The following is a 16,868-nucleotide window of genomic DNA, read 5'->3' as shown; positions in this document are numbered from 1 at the left end:
TCCAGTATCAAAGCTTTCAACATCACATATATGCTAATGTTCCCCAAATTCTTTCTTTCATCTAGAGATCTGAGTTCCAGACTCCAATGTCCAACCACAAATCCAACAGTTCCATTAAGATGGCTAAGAGACACTTCAAACTTAATATCTCCAGAACTGATGTGATCTTTCCTGCTTTAGGTTTGTGTCTTCTTCAGCCTCATCTCATTTGATGCCATCTCCATCACACTGGTAGTTTAAGCTAAAAATGCTTGGAGTCATTCTAATCACACAACACATTTATTAGGAGGTCCAATTGCACTACCATTCTACCCCTGTTGTCTGAGCCACATTACTGATTGCCTAGATTACTGGAAAAGCCTCCTAAACAAACTCTCAGGTTTACCCCTGTCCTTTTCAGTCAGTTTTTAATTTTAATTTTAATTTTTTTAAATTATACTTTAAGTTTTAGGGTACATGTGCACAACGTGCAGGTTTGTTACATGTATATATACATGTGCCATGTTGGTGTGCTGCACCCATTAACTCGTCATTTAACATTAGGTATATCTCCTAATGCTATCCCTCCCCCCTCCCCCCACCCCACAACAGGCCCCAGTGTGTGATTTCCCCTTCCTGTGTCCATGTGTTCTCATTATTCAATTCCCACCTATGAGTGAGAACATGTGGTGTTTGGTTTTTTGTCCTTACGATAGTTTGCTGAAAATGATGGTTTCCAGCTTCATCCATGTCCCTACAAAGGACATGAACTCATCATTTTTATGGCTGCATAGTATTCCATGGTGTACATGTGCCACATTTTCTTAATCCAGTCTATCATTGTTGGATATTTGGGTTGGTTCCAAGTCTTTGCTATTGTGAATAGTGCCACAATAAACATACGTGTGCATGTGTCTTTATAGCAGCATGATTTATAATCCTTTGGGTATATACCCAGTAATGGGATGGCTGGGTCAAATGGTATTTCTAGTTCTAGATCCCTGAGGAATCACCACACTGACTTCCACAATGGTTGAACTAGTTTATAGTCCCACCAACAGTGTAAAACTGTTCCTATTTCTCCACATCCTCTCCAGCACTTGTTGTTTCCTGTTCAGTCAGTTCTTAACACAACAGCCAGGGTAGGTGATCCTTTTAAAACAGAGCAGGCTCATGCCCCTCCTCTCTTCTGAACTTCCCACTGTCTTCCCATCCCATGCAGAGTCATAGCCGTGGTCCTCATATAGGCCCATAAAAGCTTGTGTGATCTGGTCCCAGCGCCTCTCCCTCCCTGCTGACACTGCTTCAGCCATATGGGCTCATTGCTGTTTCCCAAGCACACCACACTCGCCCCTGACACTGTAGGAGTTTGTGGTTTGCACTTCTGACTCTCAGCCTGGAATGCTTTCCCTTCACAGCCCCACTGTGCTGTCTCTTCTTTGAAGTCATTATTCAAAACACCCTTGTTGGTTAGATCTTTCCTCTCTATCTATCCAAAATGGCAACAATATGACCAACATGTCCCTGTGTTGTTTTTTCCCTTGCATTTATTACTAGGATACTATATATTTAGCTTATTTATAGTGTATATTACCCACTTTCCCAACTGAAATGTGGATCCATGACAAAAGAATTTTGGTCACTATTATTTTGTTCATAGCATGTGGCCAATTATATTTCTTCATTAATTTAGAATGCTTTTGCCATTTGAATGTGTTATTTTTCAAAACACTCTAAATATGCTTTGCTTTCTTTTCTTATGACAGAGTTATATTGTTATAGTCTTCTAAAGTTTACAAATTTATAAATATCGATTTTGGAAGACAAAATTTAGGAAAGTATAATTTAAAAATTTTAGAAGCTGGCCAGGCGCGGTAACTCACACCTGTAATCCCAGCACTTTGGGAGGCCAAGGCGGGCGGATCACGAGGTCAGGAGATCGAGACCAGCCTGGCTAACATGGTGAAACCCCGTCTCTAATAAAAATACAAAAAATTAGCTGGGCATGGTGACATGCACCTGTAGTCCCAGCTACTCGGGAGGCTGAGGTAGGAAAATCACTTGGACACGAGAATCACTTGAACCTGGGAGGTGGAGGTTGCAGTGAGCCAAGACCATGCCATTGCACTCCAGCCTGGGTGACAGGGAAAGATTCCATTTAAAAAAACAAAAGAAAGTAAGAAAAGGGAAATTTTAGAAGCCTATACAACTATAACATTTTAAAGTTAGACTTTTCTAAATTTTATCTTCCAGAATAAATATTTATAAATTTATAAACTTTAGGAGACTATAACAACGTAACTCTAAGTCATAAGAAAACAACACATTTTTAGAATGTGACCATCTAGAGGTCACAGGCACTTAATAAATGCAAAAATTTAATAAATGTAAAAATATATTTACATTTATTACTCAAGGAAACTTTTCAGACAACAAAACTTTTACCTATTTAGTTAAATCACTTTCCTTATCAACTGCCTTCAACCTCACACCATATTTTTTTCATGGGAGAAATGAATCACTGATTTGAAGCATTTCAATTCAATTCACACTTCAGAACTCCAAATTCCCTTCTCCTATTCTAGTTTACTTTCTCTCAAATTTTTTTCCCCTGGGTCTTACATTTCTTTCTGTCATTATTAATTTTAACTCACACTAACCCAGGTAAGTTTTATGGGTCAGTAGGGCAAAATGCTCTTATTTCGGTGATTAGACATCAAATATATACAAATTAATCCAAATTTTGTTGATCTTTTAATAATTTGCTGCAACAGTGCTTGAGAGCAATAAAAAGTAATGACAGGAGTTTGCTTGAATTTAGAAATTCACTCACCAAAGTCATCCATAGTTTGTTTTACTGAACACTAAAATGAAAGCATGCTCCTATAAGTTACATTTCAAAAACTACATGGACTAAGTACTGCATAAAAATTATTTTAAATTCTTAGGAAAAACATACATAGGAGGAAGGCTTGAAGAAAATATATCAACCTAGAGATATTGGGTAGTGGCATAAGCATTTTACATTTTTTCCTTCCAACTTTTATTTTAGGATCAGTGGGATACAGGTGTATGTTGTTACATGGGTAAATTGTGTGTTTTAGGGGCTTGATGTACAGATTATTTCATTACGCAGGTAATAAGCATAGTACCCCTTAGGGGGTTTGTCATTCTCACCCTCCTCCCACCCTCCACCCTTAAGTGGGCCCTGGTGTCTCATCTCCTTCTTTGTGTCCATGTGGACTCAGTGTTTAGCTCCCACTTATGAGTAAGAAAATGTGATATTTGGTTTTCTGTTCTTATGGTAATTCTCTTAGGTAATGGCCTTTAGCTGCATCCATGTGGCTATGAAGGACATGGTTTTGTTCTTTTCACAGCTGTGTAGTATTCCATGGTGTATATGGATGATGTTTTCTTTATCCAGTCCGCCTTGATGGACATCTAGGTTGATTCCATGCCTTTGCTATTATAAACGGCACTGGGATGAACATATGCATGCATGTGTCTATGGTAGAATGATATATATTCCTTGGGTAGACACCCAATAATGGGACTGCTGGGTCTGCATTTTCTTCTTTGCCTACTTAGGTGTTTTCCAAAACTTCTACAATTGACATGTATTACTTTATGATCACAACAATTATTTAAAGGTTAATTGTAATGAATTCTATGTTTTATAGATCAACTTAAATTCTCTATTCAAATAGTTTCTGAGTCAAATATATGAACTTACCAGGGTTACTCCTTCATCATTTTTCTCATTGACATTTCCTCCAGATGATAAGAAGTGTTTGACATCTGTTAACATACTCATTGGTCTCTGAAGCTTCATCTGGCGCAGTGAGGTCAAATCCACTCCTGTGGGGAGAAAGAGCCTTTCAACCAGAATGGAGAGATACTTCTCAGTTCCTGGGGGTCAAAGCCTAGCTTTATAATCTGTTCTTTCAATGTGTTTTTCTTTGAAGCTCCTCTTCCACTTTGAGCACTCATTCAAAGAATTGTTTATCTTTGCACATATTCTATTTCCAACTATAGTCTTTAAAAAATATAAAATTATCTCTTGTTGTGTTTTTTTTTTTTTTTTTTTTTGAGACAGAGTCTTGCTCTGTAGCCCAGGCTGGAGTGCAGTGGCACGATCTCTGCTCACCGCAAGCTCCACCTCCCGGGTTCACGCCATTCTCCTGCCTCAGCCTCCTGAGTAGCTGGGACTACAGGCGCCTGCCACTGCGCCCGGGTAATTTTTTTTTGTATTTTTAGTAGAGATGGGGTTTCACGGTGTTAGCCAGGATGGTCTCGATATCCTGACCTCGTGATCCTCCCACCTCGGCTTCCCAAAGTGCTGGGATGTTATGTTCTAAAGTATGATATGATGCCTTATAATGGCAGGTTTCAATTAATATCTGTTTTAGTATAAATCATCAACATACATTACTCAAAGTATTTTAAAGTACTTAAATGGAAACAAATAACAAAGATACAGATTTTAATCTCTATGATTTTTCTGGCCAAAATAGTTGCTCCTAAAAGCAATCTAGTATCCTGGAATAGAAGAAAAGACTTTAGGCTGGGCACTGTGGGTCACACCTGTAATCCCAGCATTTTAGGAGGCCAAGGTGGGCAGATCACCTGAGGGCAAGAGCTGAAAACCAGCCTGGCCAACATAGCAAAACCCATCTCTAATAAAAGTACAAAAATTAGCTGGTTGTGGTGGCAAGTGCCTATAATCCCAGCTACTTGAGAGGCTGAGGCAGAAGAATTGCCTAAACCCAGGAGGCGGAGGTTGCAGTGAGCCAAGATTGCACCACTGCACTCCAGCCTGGGCACCAAGAGCAAAACTCCATTTCAAAAAAAAAAAAAAAAGACATTAGTATAAAAACTGGAAAACTATGAATAAAGCCTGTAGTTTAGTACAGTTAATATTGTCCCAATGTTAACTTTTTAGTTTTGATAAGTGTACCATGGCTATGCGAGTGTTAACATTAGGGGAAGCTCTGTGGAGGGCATTTGGGAACTCTGCGCTGTCTTTAGACTTTCTTGTAATCTAAAATGATTTTAAAATAAGTTTTTAAAAATGATGCATCAATTGAACATTTCATGACTACTAATGTTAATAAAGATAACTAATATTGAGTGCGGAATCCACAGTCTGACTTCACCCAGGTGGGTAGGTGGTGCACACAAGGCTCAGGTCTATACCTCTATTCAGCATATATTTTAACCTGAAGTTTCGTGATGTATCATCTGTGGCTGTGTCTCTTCATTGATGTGTCCCCTATTCCTAGCATTGGTTCCTGAACAAAATATGTATTTACTAAGGAGAATTAATTCATCTTCTTCCAAGGGAAAAATGATAATGATGGTGATACCTCCCTCACAGCAAGTGTTTGCTATGAACCAGCCACTCTTCTGAGCACTTTGTCTCTTATCTGATTTCATCCTGGCAGCAAACATCAAGAGAAAGCCTAGCACAGCGGACCCAAGAATACACCCTGGATTGATGCTCCTGAATGTGACTGTCTGTAGTTTCCTTCCTCAGGTTGACTCTGTGAAAGTTATTTAAACTGTGTGGGCTTCAATGTGCTTAGTCCCTCAGATAATAGTTCATACTTTTAAGACGTAGCTCCATAGCAGAAACCACATCAAGTGTGTTGCATATCTGGTATCTTTTCTCCCCATGGGGCACTTCAACTCTGCCTCGTGCCACAGCTCCTTCTCCGAGCCTGGATGAGCAATAGAGAAGAGGAGCTCTGGACTCAACCTGCTTGGGTGTTAGTGCTGTGTGTATCAATGACTACTTGTGCCAATGTGGGCAAGTAACTTATCCTCTGCCTCTGTTTCTTCAACTGCAAAATGGTGTTGATAGTATTTGATTTGTCCGTTGCTTGATAGTAAGTTAAAACACATAAAACATATAATATGTATTTAGCTTTCAGTAAGCACTAAATAAAAGTGATCTGTGATTAGTCAGCTTTCTAACATGTGTTTTTCATGCCTCTCATTTAGGTGTGTCATATACTATTATCTGGTCATTTAGGAGGCATGGAGTAACCAAACAAAATAAAGCAAAATGCAGTATTTGAATAATGTATCTTGTTTCAAATATTCTGTTCAAACTAGTACATTTTAGTAGAAACATGAAATAGAAACACCCGTGACCATTCCTCAGCTTCTGAATCATGGACATGCCATTTTAGAACTAACATTTCCCTTATAGAGTCATTTGAGGTCTGTTATGAACCAGCTAAAACTGTCACTTATTCTGACTTTTAGGATTATGAAATTTCATGTGTGATTTTATTTTGGCAAATATCATTTCTCAGATGTCAGCCTTCAATTTTGCATGCTAAAGTAGCACAAGAATCTGATAGTCACTCTTAAGTTATTTTGTTAACTTTTAGGATGTTACAACATCTACTAAAGTTGTATGTATCTTTTATATAATTATGTATTTAAAATGGAATGATAAAAACACAACAAGATTAAAAACAAGTAACAAATTAAAACAGAGATAAGACATCACTCACTGCAGACTCATTTTATTAAGAAAAAAATATCTATTTCTGGTCCCTGTTGTGAAGATATCACTGGGGAATATTATTACATTGTATCCTAATATTTGAAAACTTAATTTTGAATCAGATATGATGCCAATTAAAATGTGAATTTTAGATTTTTTTTTATATATATTCAGGAAAGTAGCCCAAATCACTTTTGGTTAATACAACACAACAGAAACTCCCTCTCTGCGTTGTCAAACAAATTTCTTTAATGCTCCTGGATAAAACCAACCAAGATGGATATAGCCCGTAAGTCTACGTTGTAACGGATAATGGGTCCATTCTCATTTATGTACAAAATATAGATTTTCGTATTGTTTTTTGAAAACAAATTAATGGAAGGTCTGTTTAGATTTATTATTTTGAAAGAAATTTAGTAATTTATTTTAATATAAGAATTAAGAAACAAAATAATTTACCTGAAATCCACACATTATTACTTGTGATATTATTACTGCGTGGTTTAATCTGATAATATCAGTGGATACTTGTGCAAAACTGAAATTACATCAACTCCCGAAGTCAATCTGAACCCTAACTTAAATTCCGTTAACCGTCCCTCTTAAGGTAATATTGTTTTTGTAAGAATTCCACTTTTCTTTTCTCTGATGATATTAGGGCTACTCTCTGCCGCTATTATGATGGTTTTATGACCATGCTGAGCTGCACAGCTGCGCGCTCTCCCAAGTTGTGGGAGGATCTGCGCCACCTCTCTTCTGTGGCTTTTCCAACCTTCTTGTCTTTGCTTATGCTACTCCCTATGCCTGGGTCAGACCACCACGGTTGGTTTCCCTAGGGTAACCCAGCCCCTCACCTTCAGCTTAGTGTAGGTGACACTTCTGTGATGCCTTCTGTAGTACTTGTAAGGAAAATCATATCCTTCCTCCTTGGTGTTTTTATAAGATCCGCATATGCCTTATTTTTATTCATTATCATATGCCATTGTATCATCATTTGGTCATACATAAAACATCATTTTTGCCCTCAAAAAGGAAACAAAGCTAAACAGGCATTTGCAATTCACTATAATATGACCTATCCCATGATTTTAGCATGGGATCCTCTGTGCTCATAGAACTGCCACTAACCCAAATTTTTATCTTCATAATAAGTGTTCTAAGAGATGCACAGAAGTAAAAGAGATGAGCAGGCAAATAAAGCAGTTCCAGCAAACAGAAATAAACAGGAAGGGTGCAGCTACCCTCCACCCATTCCTTTCTCCTAACCCTAACAGCAGGCATGACTTGCGACCATCTTACGTAGTCGTGCAGACTGTAACCCCAACTATGTATGATTTTGAAGAGGCTGGTGGAGGGACAGCATTTCAAATAAACTGCCTTAAACAAAAGAAAAACACATGACATTCATGAACTGATTCACCTGGGAGTCCTCTGAAAAATGAAGGGGGAGGGTTAATACTTGGGGCAAGAAGACCAGTTTTGGAAGCTACTGTAGTAATGTAAAATAGAAAGACCAGCATGTTAATTAAGGCAGTGACAGCATGATTTGTGATCTGGGTGGACATATTAGAAGGATTTCAAATAAGGAGAATCTGTAAGAATTGGCAACAATGAGACATGATGATATGGGAGAAGAAAAATGATGTTCCTGGTGATAATGGGAAAATATGAAATACATACAGTGAAAGGACAATAATACATTCCACAGAGACGTGTTGTTTCAAACTATCTGACACTCAAGTCGAGACACTTAATAAAACTGCATATACAGGAGTGAAGGTCTTGAAAGATAATTAAGCTACAGGGATATTCTTGAGAACCAGCAAGTGGTAACAACACAAGCAAAAGGGTGAGACAACCCAGCAACAGCATGGAGGGACATGGAAGATTCTCAAAGACAAAGCCCCAGGAGGGACCAACATTTAGCAATGTGGACAGACACGGGAAGCATTCGAAGGAAACCTAAGTAGAAGCTCAAAGAGAGGAAGGAAAACTGTGGGAAGATGGCAGGAGAGAGACTGTTCCTAAGAGAGTGTCACCAAGGTCATCGAATGTCACAGAGAGACAAGGTAATAAAAAAGGAAAGAAAGCTGTCACTGGATGGAAAACTAAGGAAGGTAATAGCAATTGTTGCAAGGGCATTTCCAATGGGTTTGTAGGTTTAGAAACTGAACTTCAGTGGCTGAACCACAGGATACCAGGAACTCAATAAAATAAATGTGAGCTATGACTGTTAGAAGAATGGGTTTGAAAGAAGAAAAGACAGTGAATGGTGATGTATGCAGAGCCAACTAAAGCTTTTGGTGTCTTTCAGGGACATGAATATTTCTGTATGTGGGTGTATAATGTATCCATTATGCTGATCTTTTGTCCTGGGTGCTCCTTGGGCTCTCCCGTCAGTGCTTTCTTTCCATGCTGGCTCACTTTCTAATCGACTGCCTTCCTTGCATGCCTGCTGGTTCTCCTTGCACGGGAGATCTAATATTCATCAAATGCTCCATCAGCTCTCCGTGGTTGTCTCATTTTACAGCCTGGCAGGCTCAGGCGGTGAGCCGAGGTTAATTGCTGTCCCCGAGTTTACAGTGTAAGTCGGTGGTGACAGCACAATTAGGACTTGTGACCAGCGAGTTTCCATGTAATCAACTTGTTCAAGACGTTGCGGTCTCTTCTGCCACGTGCATCCTGATGTGACAGGTGATAAGTACTCGGATGCGAAACTGCACAACACAAAATGAAAATTCTAGGATTGCAACCACCTGGTTATAAAAAGGCGATGCTGAAATACCCAGAGCCAAATAATAATAAAAATCTCATCTTGAAATAGTAGGAATTTCTAAAGACATCAGCCCATGCTGTCACAGTAGATAAATGTAAAAGTACACCAAGCAGAGGGCCAGAGAATAAATCGAATTAGACAGTATTTACTGGGAATGGCGGCAGATGATGGAGATAGTGGGAGGAAGGCCAACATAAGCAGAAGCAGATTGTGAATGAGCTGAGGGAAGGGCAGATGGATGTGAAGGCATGGGCCAGGGCGACTGCAGTGACAAATGGCAAACAGAATTAAAAATTTAAGAGATATTAAATTGAGTTTGTTCCAGCAAACATGTATTTAACAAGCTGACTGTGACAGCCATAGTAGTGACAGATTTTCTACCAGCCATTTAAGAGTTAGTACTTTCCTCTTGTTTTGTTTTGTTTTGTTTTTGCATACTCCTTTTTAATATCAGCCTCTCAAAGGAACACATTTATTTTTATTCTTTACATAGGATATAAAACACTGATCTTGCAATACTAAAATTTCCTATCAAACAAAATGCTGTAATGAGTTGGAGAGGTTTATAAGCAATGTGAATGCATTTGCAAATAAATGTTGTTTTATTTTCTAAAACATTTATTACTGTAGCTTTTAAAAATTCAGAACAACAGAAAAAGCAGGAAATAATAACATAGAACTGGCACAGCTAAACAAAACATGGTCAAGTACTTTTTAAAAATTTGGCATCACTGGTTTTATTTTTTAAAACCATTTATTGCAGTATGACCAACATACCAAAGCTGTACATATTTATTGTATACAACTTGATGTTTGTAAGTATACATCCCTGAAACCATCACCACATTATATGCCATAAATATATCCATCACCTTCAAATTTCCTCCCACACTCTTTATTTACTGTTATTTTTACTATTATTTGGTGATAACACTTAACATACAAACTATGATCTCAGCAAATTTCAAAGTATGCAATACAGTATTATTAACTATAGGCACCATTGCGCCAAGTTTTTCATGTCAATTCACAATTGCAGGCCACATGTGAAGTCTGGCAAAGATCCAAATAATGAACTTCCCCACTAAGAAGTCTGTATAACTTCAAGCTTCATTCCCTTTAGAAGTAATGGAATCTGCCTCCCACAAGGCACAGCTAACAAGACTTGGAGAAAGTGAGTGAGCGTCCCCACAGGTGACAGTGCCCAGGCACGACTGAGCTGCAGAGTGGTCAACTGAATGCACTGCTAACCCAACCCAGCCTGCTTCTGCCTGAGACCCCCACTTGGTGACGATGTGAGCAGCACGGCCATGCTCGCATCATCCCCTGTCATGGTAACCACACCTACCTTGCTTTCACAGCGAATGAGACTATTTTATCTGCGAACTCATTGCTGCTAAGTGCTAATTATTATTATTCTAAGCCATCCTCAGAATAAACCTTTTTCATAAAAGCAATCTGGAGGAGGCAGAGAGCACAAGGGAACAATGAGGCAGATGTGAGGTTTTCTTAGAGGCAAAAAGAGTATCTGCATAAGCTCCGTGTGGCTCTTAAAAACTGTAAACTTTTCTCTGGCCGAGGGTCATTTTGAAGGGATTGGAATTTCTTTATTGTTATTTATACCTAAACAGCAGGGGAAAAAAGGAGGGGCATAATTCTTTAGTTTAATACTATATTGGGCTCAGGGATTCTCATACCTCCCACTTTCCCAAGGCTGCACTTACTGATGAAATTATATGCTGGACCTGTATAATTAAACATCCTTTGTCGGTGAATGCATTTAGGGGCTCAGCCTCATCTTTTCAGGCTAGCATCATGGCCATAGGGCTTTCTTCTGATGACCTTTGTGTTCTAAGTGTCACAAAGGGTCGATTTGCAGACAAGTGTCCTTGACTTAAGCCCTCACTTCCTTGCCTCTAATTCCAGCTAGGACCACCTGCTTCTAAGAGAATACACTTCAGATGACCTTGTTCTCATTAGCTCAAAATTCAATTGTGTTGGTTGACTTCCCTTCCCCTCCCAGGGGAGAACAGATTATAATTACAAACCCAGTCCCACTAATTATGGACTTTAGATGCCTGTTAAAATGTCCCTTCATTGTTGGCCTCTAGATTTCTGCTGGCTTGCAAAAAAACCAGCATTGACTAAACCACAATGCAGTGCAGTGAGAGCAATGGAAAGCTGAAGGGAAAAAATACCATCTTCTACACCACGTGCGGAAACTACATCCATCGGAAATCATGTAAGCAAACCTGTGAAAATGAATACACACTTACAATTCTCCCAATCTATTTTTTTCTATGGTTTTAAAAGTTTTTGCCTACCATTTTCATCCAGATAGGTCAACAGGATAGAGCTGGATTCTGTCCCTTCTACAGCATAATCTAATGGGATATTTCCATTCACATCCTGGAGAAGGACATTGGCTCCAGCCTAGATAAAAAGAAAAAAATATAACATCATACATACTGTTTAAATTAAAAGCAGATTAGGAGTTGCACTTCAATCTTAGTTGGGAAACAGATGCAGAAATAGTCTACGGTAGATATCACCCTGAAGAATTGGGTAGGAAGCTCGAATTATTTTTTAAGACAAATATATTAAATGACTTGTGGAGACTCTAACGTTCTGAAAACCTTCCACTGACTCTTGCAAAACTTTGGCCCCAGCTGCCTCTCCTCACCCCTTTGCTAAACCCAGCAACTCTAGTGTGTGGCTGCAAACCCATGCTTCTGTGCTGGCTGCCCTATATCCTGTCTTGTTTCTAATATAATAGAGGTGTCTGATGCCTTCAAAGATTTTGAAAGAACTCTTCAAGGAGCAAGCTGAACTTTGGCCAAAGTTCCCCAATCTGTCCTATCAAATCTTTAACCTCCTTTTTCTCCACAGAAACTCATCTGGGAGCCCTTCTCACACTACGACATTTTAATCAAGGCCTGTGTTAATGACTACAGGCTGATTTTTCTCTTTCCAGCAACTATCTTCTAACAAAAGGCATGATCTGTAAATCTCAATGGGCTGACTGTATTAAATATGGCCATTCCATGTTTTAGCTTCCAAGGTCCCTTCATCAGCCCAGCACTTCTGAGCACTCCTGTTTCACCCCTTGCCCATCTCAGCTTCACTACAATGGTAGATTTGCTTGCACTCTTCAGAAATCACTCACATGAACTGTCCCCATTGCCCCACATTCCCTAATGAGCTCCATAAAAATTTATCAGGTATGGCTAACATCACTTCTTTTAGGGCATGGCGTGAACATATGCCCATTGTTCAAGATTTCCCACACACCTCCCAGTAACATGTCATTAAACTCAGGCCAGACAAAGGAAAGATTTTCCCTGTTCCTTTTACAAAATAGCATTCTGTGTTGCAATACTAGCATAGTTCTTATATCCCAATTTATAAATTTACATAAAATATGATTCACATTTAAAATTTTATGTGTTAATATTTAGAGTTTTTTCTATTATTCTTTATTTGCAAAGAGATTTTCTATACTTTAGCAAGTCTGCACAGATTTCCACAGAACGGCTCTAAATATATTATTTTTAAAAACCCAAAACAAACAAAAAAGTAGCTTAACGTGGTAAAATATTCCATATCTTAACATTTTCCCCCAAGATAAGTTGAGTTTCTTATCTCACTATATTGAGTGTACTATGCTATATTTTCTATAACCATGTAAAGATATTACTTTATCTGAACAAAGCAAATCATATATTTCAGATGTTTTACTTATCTAAGGACCTTTATAATTTTAAGGTCCTCAAGATTCAAATTATCTTGTTAGTGCATTTAGTTTTATTTTAATTATTCAGAGTTTGAAAAAAAAAAACCCTGACTTCAGGGATATTCTTCAGTAGACTTTGCTAATGATTCTTTTCCTTTAGTCTCCAAGCTGCAAGAATAAGATTTTGTGTTCCTGTAAGGAACCCGGCAGTGCTTTGGTCAAGGATGGGCAGGCTGAGGTAAACATCCAGAGTGACTCAGTGAGTTTAGAGCACAGCACAGGCATATAACTCTGCTTGTTATCACAGCCATGTAGCCATAACATGGGAAGGCCATGCCTTGGCCCTACATCACTATTGTCTGTAGAACATGTGGTTGCCTGCTGACACTGTACAGGCGCTATATTGGTTCATTTTCACACTGCTGTTAGAGACTTACCCAAAACTGGGAACAAAAGGAGGTTTAATTGGACTCACAGTTTCACAAGCCTGGGGAGGCCTCAGAATCATGGCAGGAGGCGAAAGGCACTTCTTACAAGGCGTCAGTAAAATGAGGAGGAAGCAAAAGCAGAAGTTCCTGATAAACCCATCAGATCTCATGAGACTTATTCACTATCACGAGAATAGCATGGGAAAGACCGACCCCCATGATTCAATGACCTCTCCCTGGGTCTGTCCCACAACACGTGGGAATTCTGGGAGATACAATTCAAGTTGAGATTTGGGTGAGGACACAGCCAAACTACATCATTCTGCCCCTGGTCCCTACAAATCTCATGTCCTCACATTTCAAAACCAATGATGCCTTCTCAACAGTCCCCCAAAGTCTTAACTCAATTCAGCATTAACCCGAAAGTTCACAGTCCAAAGTTTCATCTGAGACAAGGCAAGTCCCTTCTGCCTATGAGCCTGTAAAATCAAAAGCAAGCTAGTTACTTCTTAGATATAATGCTGGTATAGGCATTGTGTAAATACAACCATTCAAAATGGGAGAAATTGGTCAAAACAAAGGGGTTACAGGGCCCAAGCAAGTCTGAAATCTAGTAGGGCAGTCACATTTTAAAGCTCCAAAATGATCTCCTTTTACTGCAAGTCTCACATCCAGGTCATGCTGATCTAAAATGTGGGTTTCCATGGTCTTGGGCAGCTCCACCCTGTGGCTTTGCAGGGTTCAGTCTCCCTCCTGGCTGCTTTCACGAGCTAGTGTTGAGTGTCTGTGGCTTTTCCAGGCTCATGGTGCAAGCTGTCAGTGGACCTACCATTCTGGGGTCTGGAGGATGATGGCCATCTTCTCACAGCTCCACTAGGCAGTGGCCCAGTAGAGACTCTGTGTTGGGGCTCCAGCCCCACATTTCCCTTTTGCACTGCTGTAGAGGTTCTCCATGAGGGCCTCGCCCCTGCAGCAAACTTTTGCTTGGGCATCCAGGTGTTTCCACACATCTTCTGAAATCTAGGTTGAGGCTCCTAAACCTCAATTCTTGACTTCTGTCTACCTGCAGGCTCAATACCACATGGAAGCTGCCAAGACTTGGGGCTTCCACCCTCTGAAGCCATGGCCCAAGCTCTACATTGGCCCCATTCAACCATGGCTGGAGCAGCTGGGACACATGGCACCAAGTCCCCAGGCTGCAAACAGCACGAGGACCCTGTGCCTGGCCCATGAAACCACTTTTTCCTCCTGGCCTCTGGGCCTGTGATGGGAGGGACTGCCGTGAAGGTCTCTGACATGGCCTGGAGAAATTTTCCCCATTGTCTTGGGGATTAACATTAGGCTCCTTGCCACTTACGCAAATTTCTGCAGCCAGCTTGAATTTCTCCTCAAAAAATGGGTTTTTCTTTTCTACCACATCATCAGGCTGCAAATTTTCTGAACTTTTATGCTGTTTCCCTTTTAAAGTGGAATGCTTTTAACAACACCCAAGTCACCTCTTGAATGCTTTGAAGCTTAGACATTTCTTCTGCCAGATACCCGAAATCATCTCTCTCAAGTTCGAAGTTCCACAAATCTCTAGGGCAGGGGCAAAATGCCACCAGTCTCTTTGCTAAAACATAACAAGAGTCACCTTCACTCCAGTTCCCAATAAATTCCTCAACTCCATCTGAGGCCACCTCAGCCTGGAACTTATTGTTCATATCACTATCAGCATTTTTGTCAAAGCCATTCAACAAGTCTCTAGGAAGTTCCAAACTTTCCCACATTTTCCTGTCTTCTTCTGAGCCCTCCAAATTGCTCCAACCTCTGCCTGTTACCCAGTTCCAAAGTTGCTTCCACATTTTTGGGTATCTTTTCAGCAATGCCCCACTCTACTGGTCCCAATTTACTGTATCAGTTCGTTTTTACACTGCTAATAAAGCCATACCTGAAACCAGGAACAAAAGGAGGTTTAATTGGACTTACAGTTCCACATGGCTGGGGAGGTCTCAGAATCATGGCAGGAGGTGAAAGGCTCTTCTTACATGGCAGTGGCAAGAGAAAATGAGGATGAAGCAAAAAGGGAAATCCCTGATAAACCCATCAAATCTCATGAGATTTCTTCACTATCATGAGACCAGCACAGGAAAGACCGGCCCCCAGGATTCAATTACCTCCCCCTGGGTCCCTCCCACAACAAGTGGGAATTCTGTGAGATACAATTCAAATTGAGATTTGGGTGGGGACACAGGCAAACCATATCAGGTATGCTTGCTCCCAGAGAAAGATAGAAAAAGAGCCAGAGCTCTCTGTCTTTGGAGACGAACAGAGGGGAGCCAGGACCAAGCTTGGCTCGCTAATGCCCAGAGAGAGAAAGGGTTAAGCTACTGACCCTGAAGGCAATGGAGAACCAGCCATGCAGCTGTGCATGGGAGTTGGCTGGACCAAGCAGCTAAGACAGAGCAAACTGTAAGAGAGCTGCTGCTGAGAGAGCTGCTGAATAAAGCCATATTTCACCTACCTATGCCACCCCACCTCCCTAGTGTTCTTTCAGCTATCTGCCATTCATCTACCCACTGCCCTCAGACCTCAGCATAGGCTGGAACCTGGACTTAAACCTGACAGTTTCTGTTCAAATATCAACTGCTAAACAATCAATTAACAACAGACAGAACTGCAGGGATGCCATTACTGTTTTCAATAATTAATTGTAAAATCTACTGCACTCCACTTATCAGTGGTAGAGAATCCTTCCCAATTCATAAATGTTCCCAGTGAAATACTATATATGCAAAACACCTGGGCACAGGTGATAGTGAATACAATTAGGAGTCATGTATTCTTAATTACAACAAAGCAAATAGAAAAGTAACTTGGCATTGAAAGAGATGTACACTTAGAAAGAATATAGTCTGTGCTTAAAGAAGTCATCAGGCTCTTTTAGAGAAATTCTGCACCTGAAGCGTGGGGCTGAATAATTTAGCTGGGGTCATTTACTGAAGTTTCAACTTATGAGTCACTCATTCTTCTGTGCTGCTAAGTTACCTGGTATTATTCCCAATATAGAAGCCGGCCTTATTACCTGGTATTATTCCCAATACAGAAGCCGGCCTTTCTGAGAGTTGCCAACTTTCTTGCTCACAAATCTTGTTTTCATCTCCTTTCTGTTCCCAACACCTACCATAGTGCCTGGTGCATGTGAAGTGCTAGAAAAGATTTATTGAAACGTATTCATAATAGTCAAAAACTGAACTTAAACTAATCATTAAAAATTAAGGCAAAGAATTATAATTTGTACGGCAATTCTTTTTAACTAAATTTTCTGACCTTTATTTTCTAGGGTTTATATAGTTACAAAATCACCATATTCCTACTTACCTTACCTACCTTCAATCATTCCAGATAGATATTTGTGAGAGACTCCTTCTTTCCTTCTCTCCCTCCCTTCCTTCC

The 16,868-nt window shown here is 39.9% G+C and overlaps 1 protein-coding gene across 1 annotated transcript in view; it reads right to left on the bottom strand.

Moving 5' to 3' along the window:
* The window catches only part of MYO16 (myosin XVI), a 585,697-nt gene that overhangs the window by 410,395 nt on the left and 158,434 nt on the right, over positions 1–16,868 (bottom strand). Inside the window, exons 5-6 of the mRNA XM_024925327.4 lie at positions 11,597–11,705; positions 3,713–3,837 (exon numbers count right to left, since the gene is read on the bottom strand). Coding sequence (XP_024781095.2) covers positions 3,713–3,837; positions 11,597–11,705 — 234 coding nt within the window. The remainder of the gene's footprint in view (positions 1–3,712; positions 3,838–11,596; positions 11,706–16,868) is intronic.

This window comes from Pan paniscus, chromosome 14, assembly GCF_029289425.2.
Source record: "Pan paniscus chromosome 14, NHGRI_mPanPan1-v2.0_pri, whole genome shotgun sequence".
In the NCBI taxonomy this organism is placed as follows: domain Eukaryota; kingdom Metazoa; phylum Chordata; class Mammalia; order Primates; family Hominidae; genus Pan; species Pan paniscus.
Note: the sequence above shows the minus strand (reverse complement) of the source record. Positions and strands in the feature narration are given on the sequence as shown.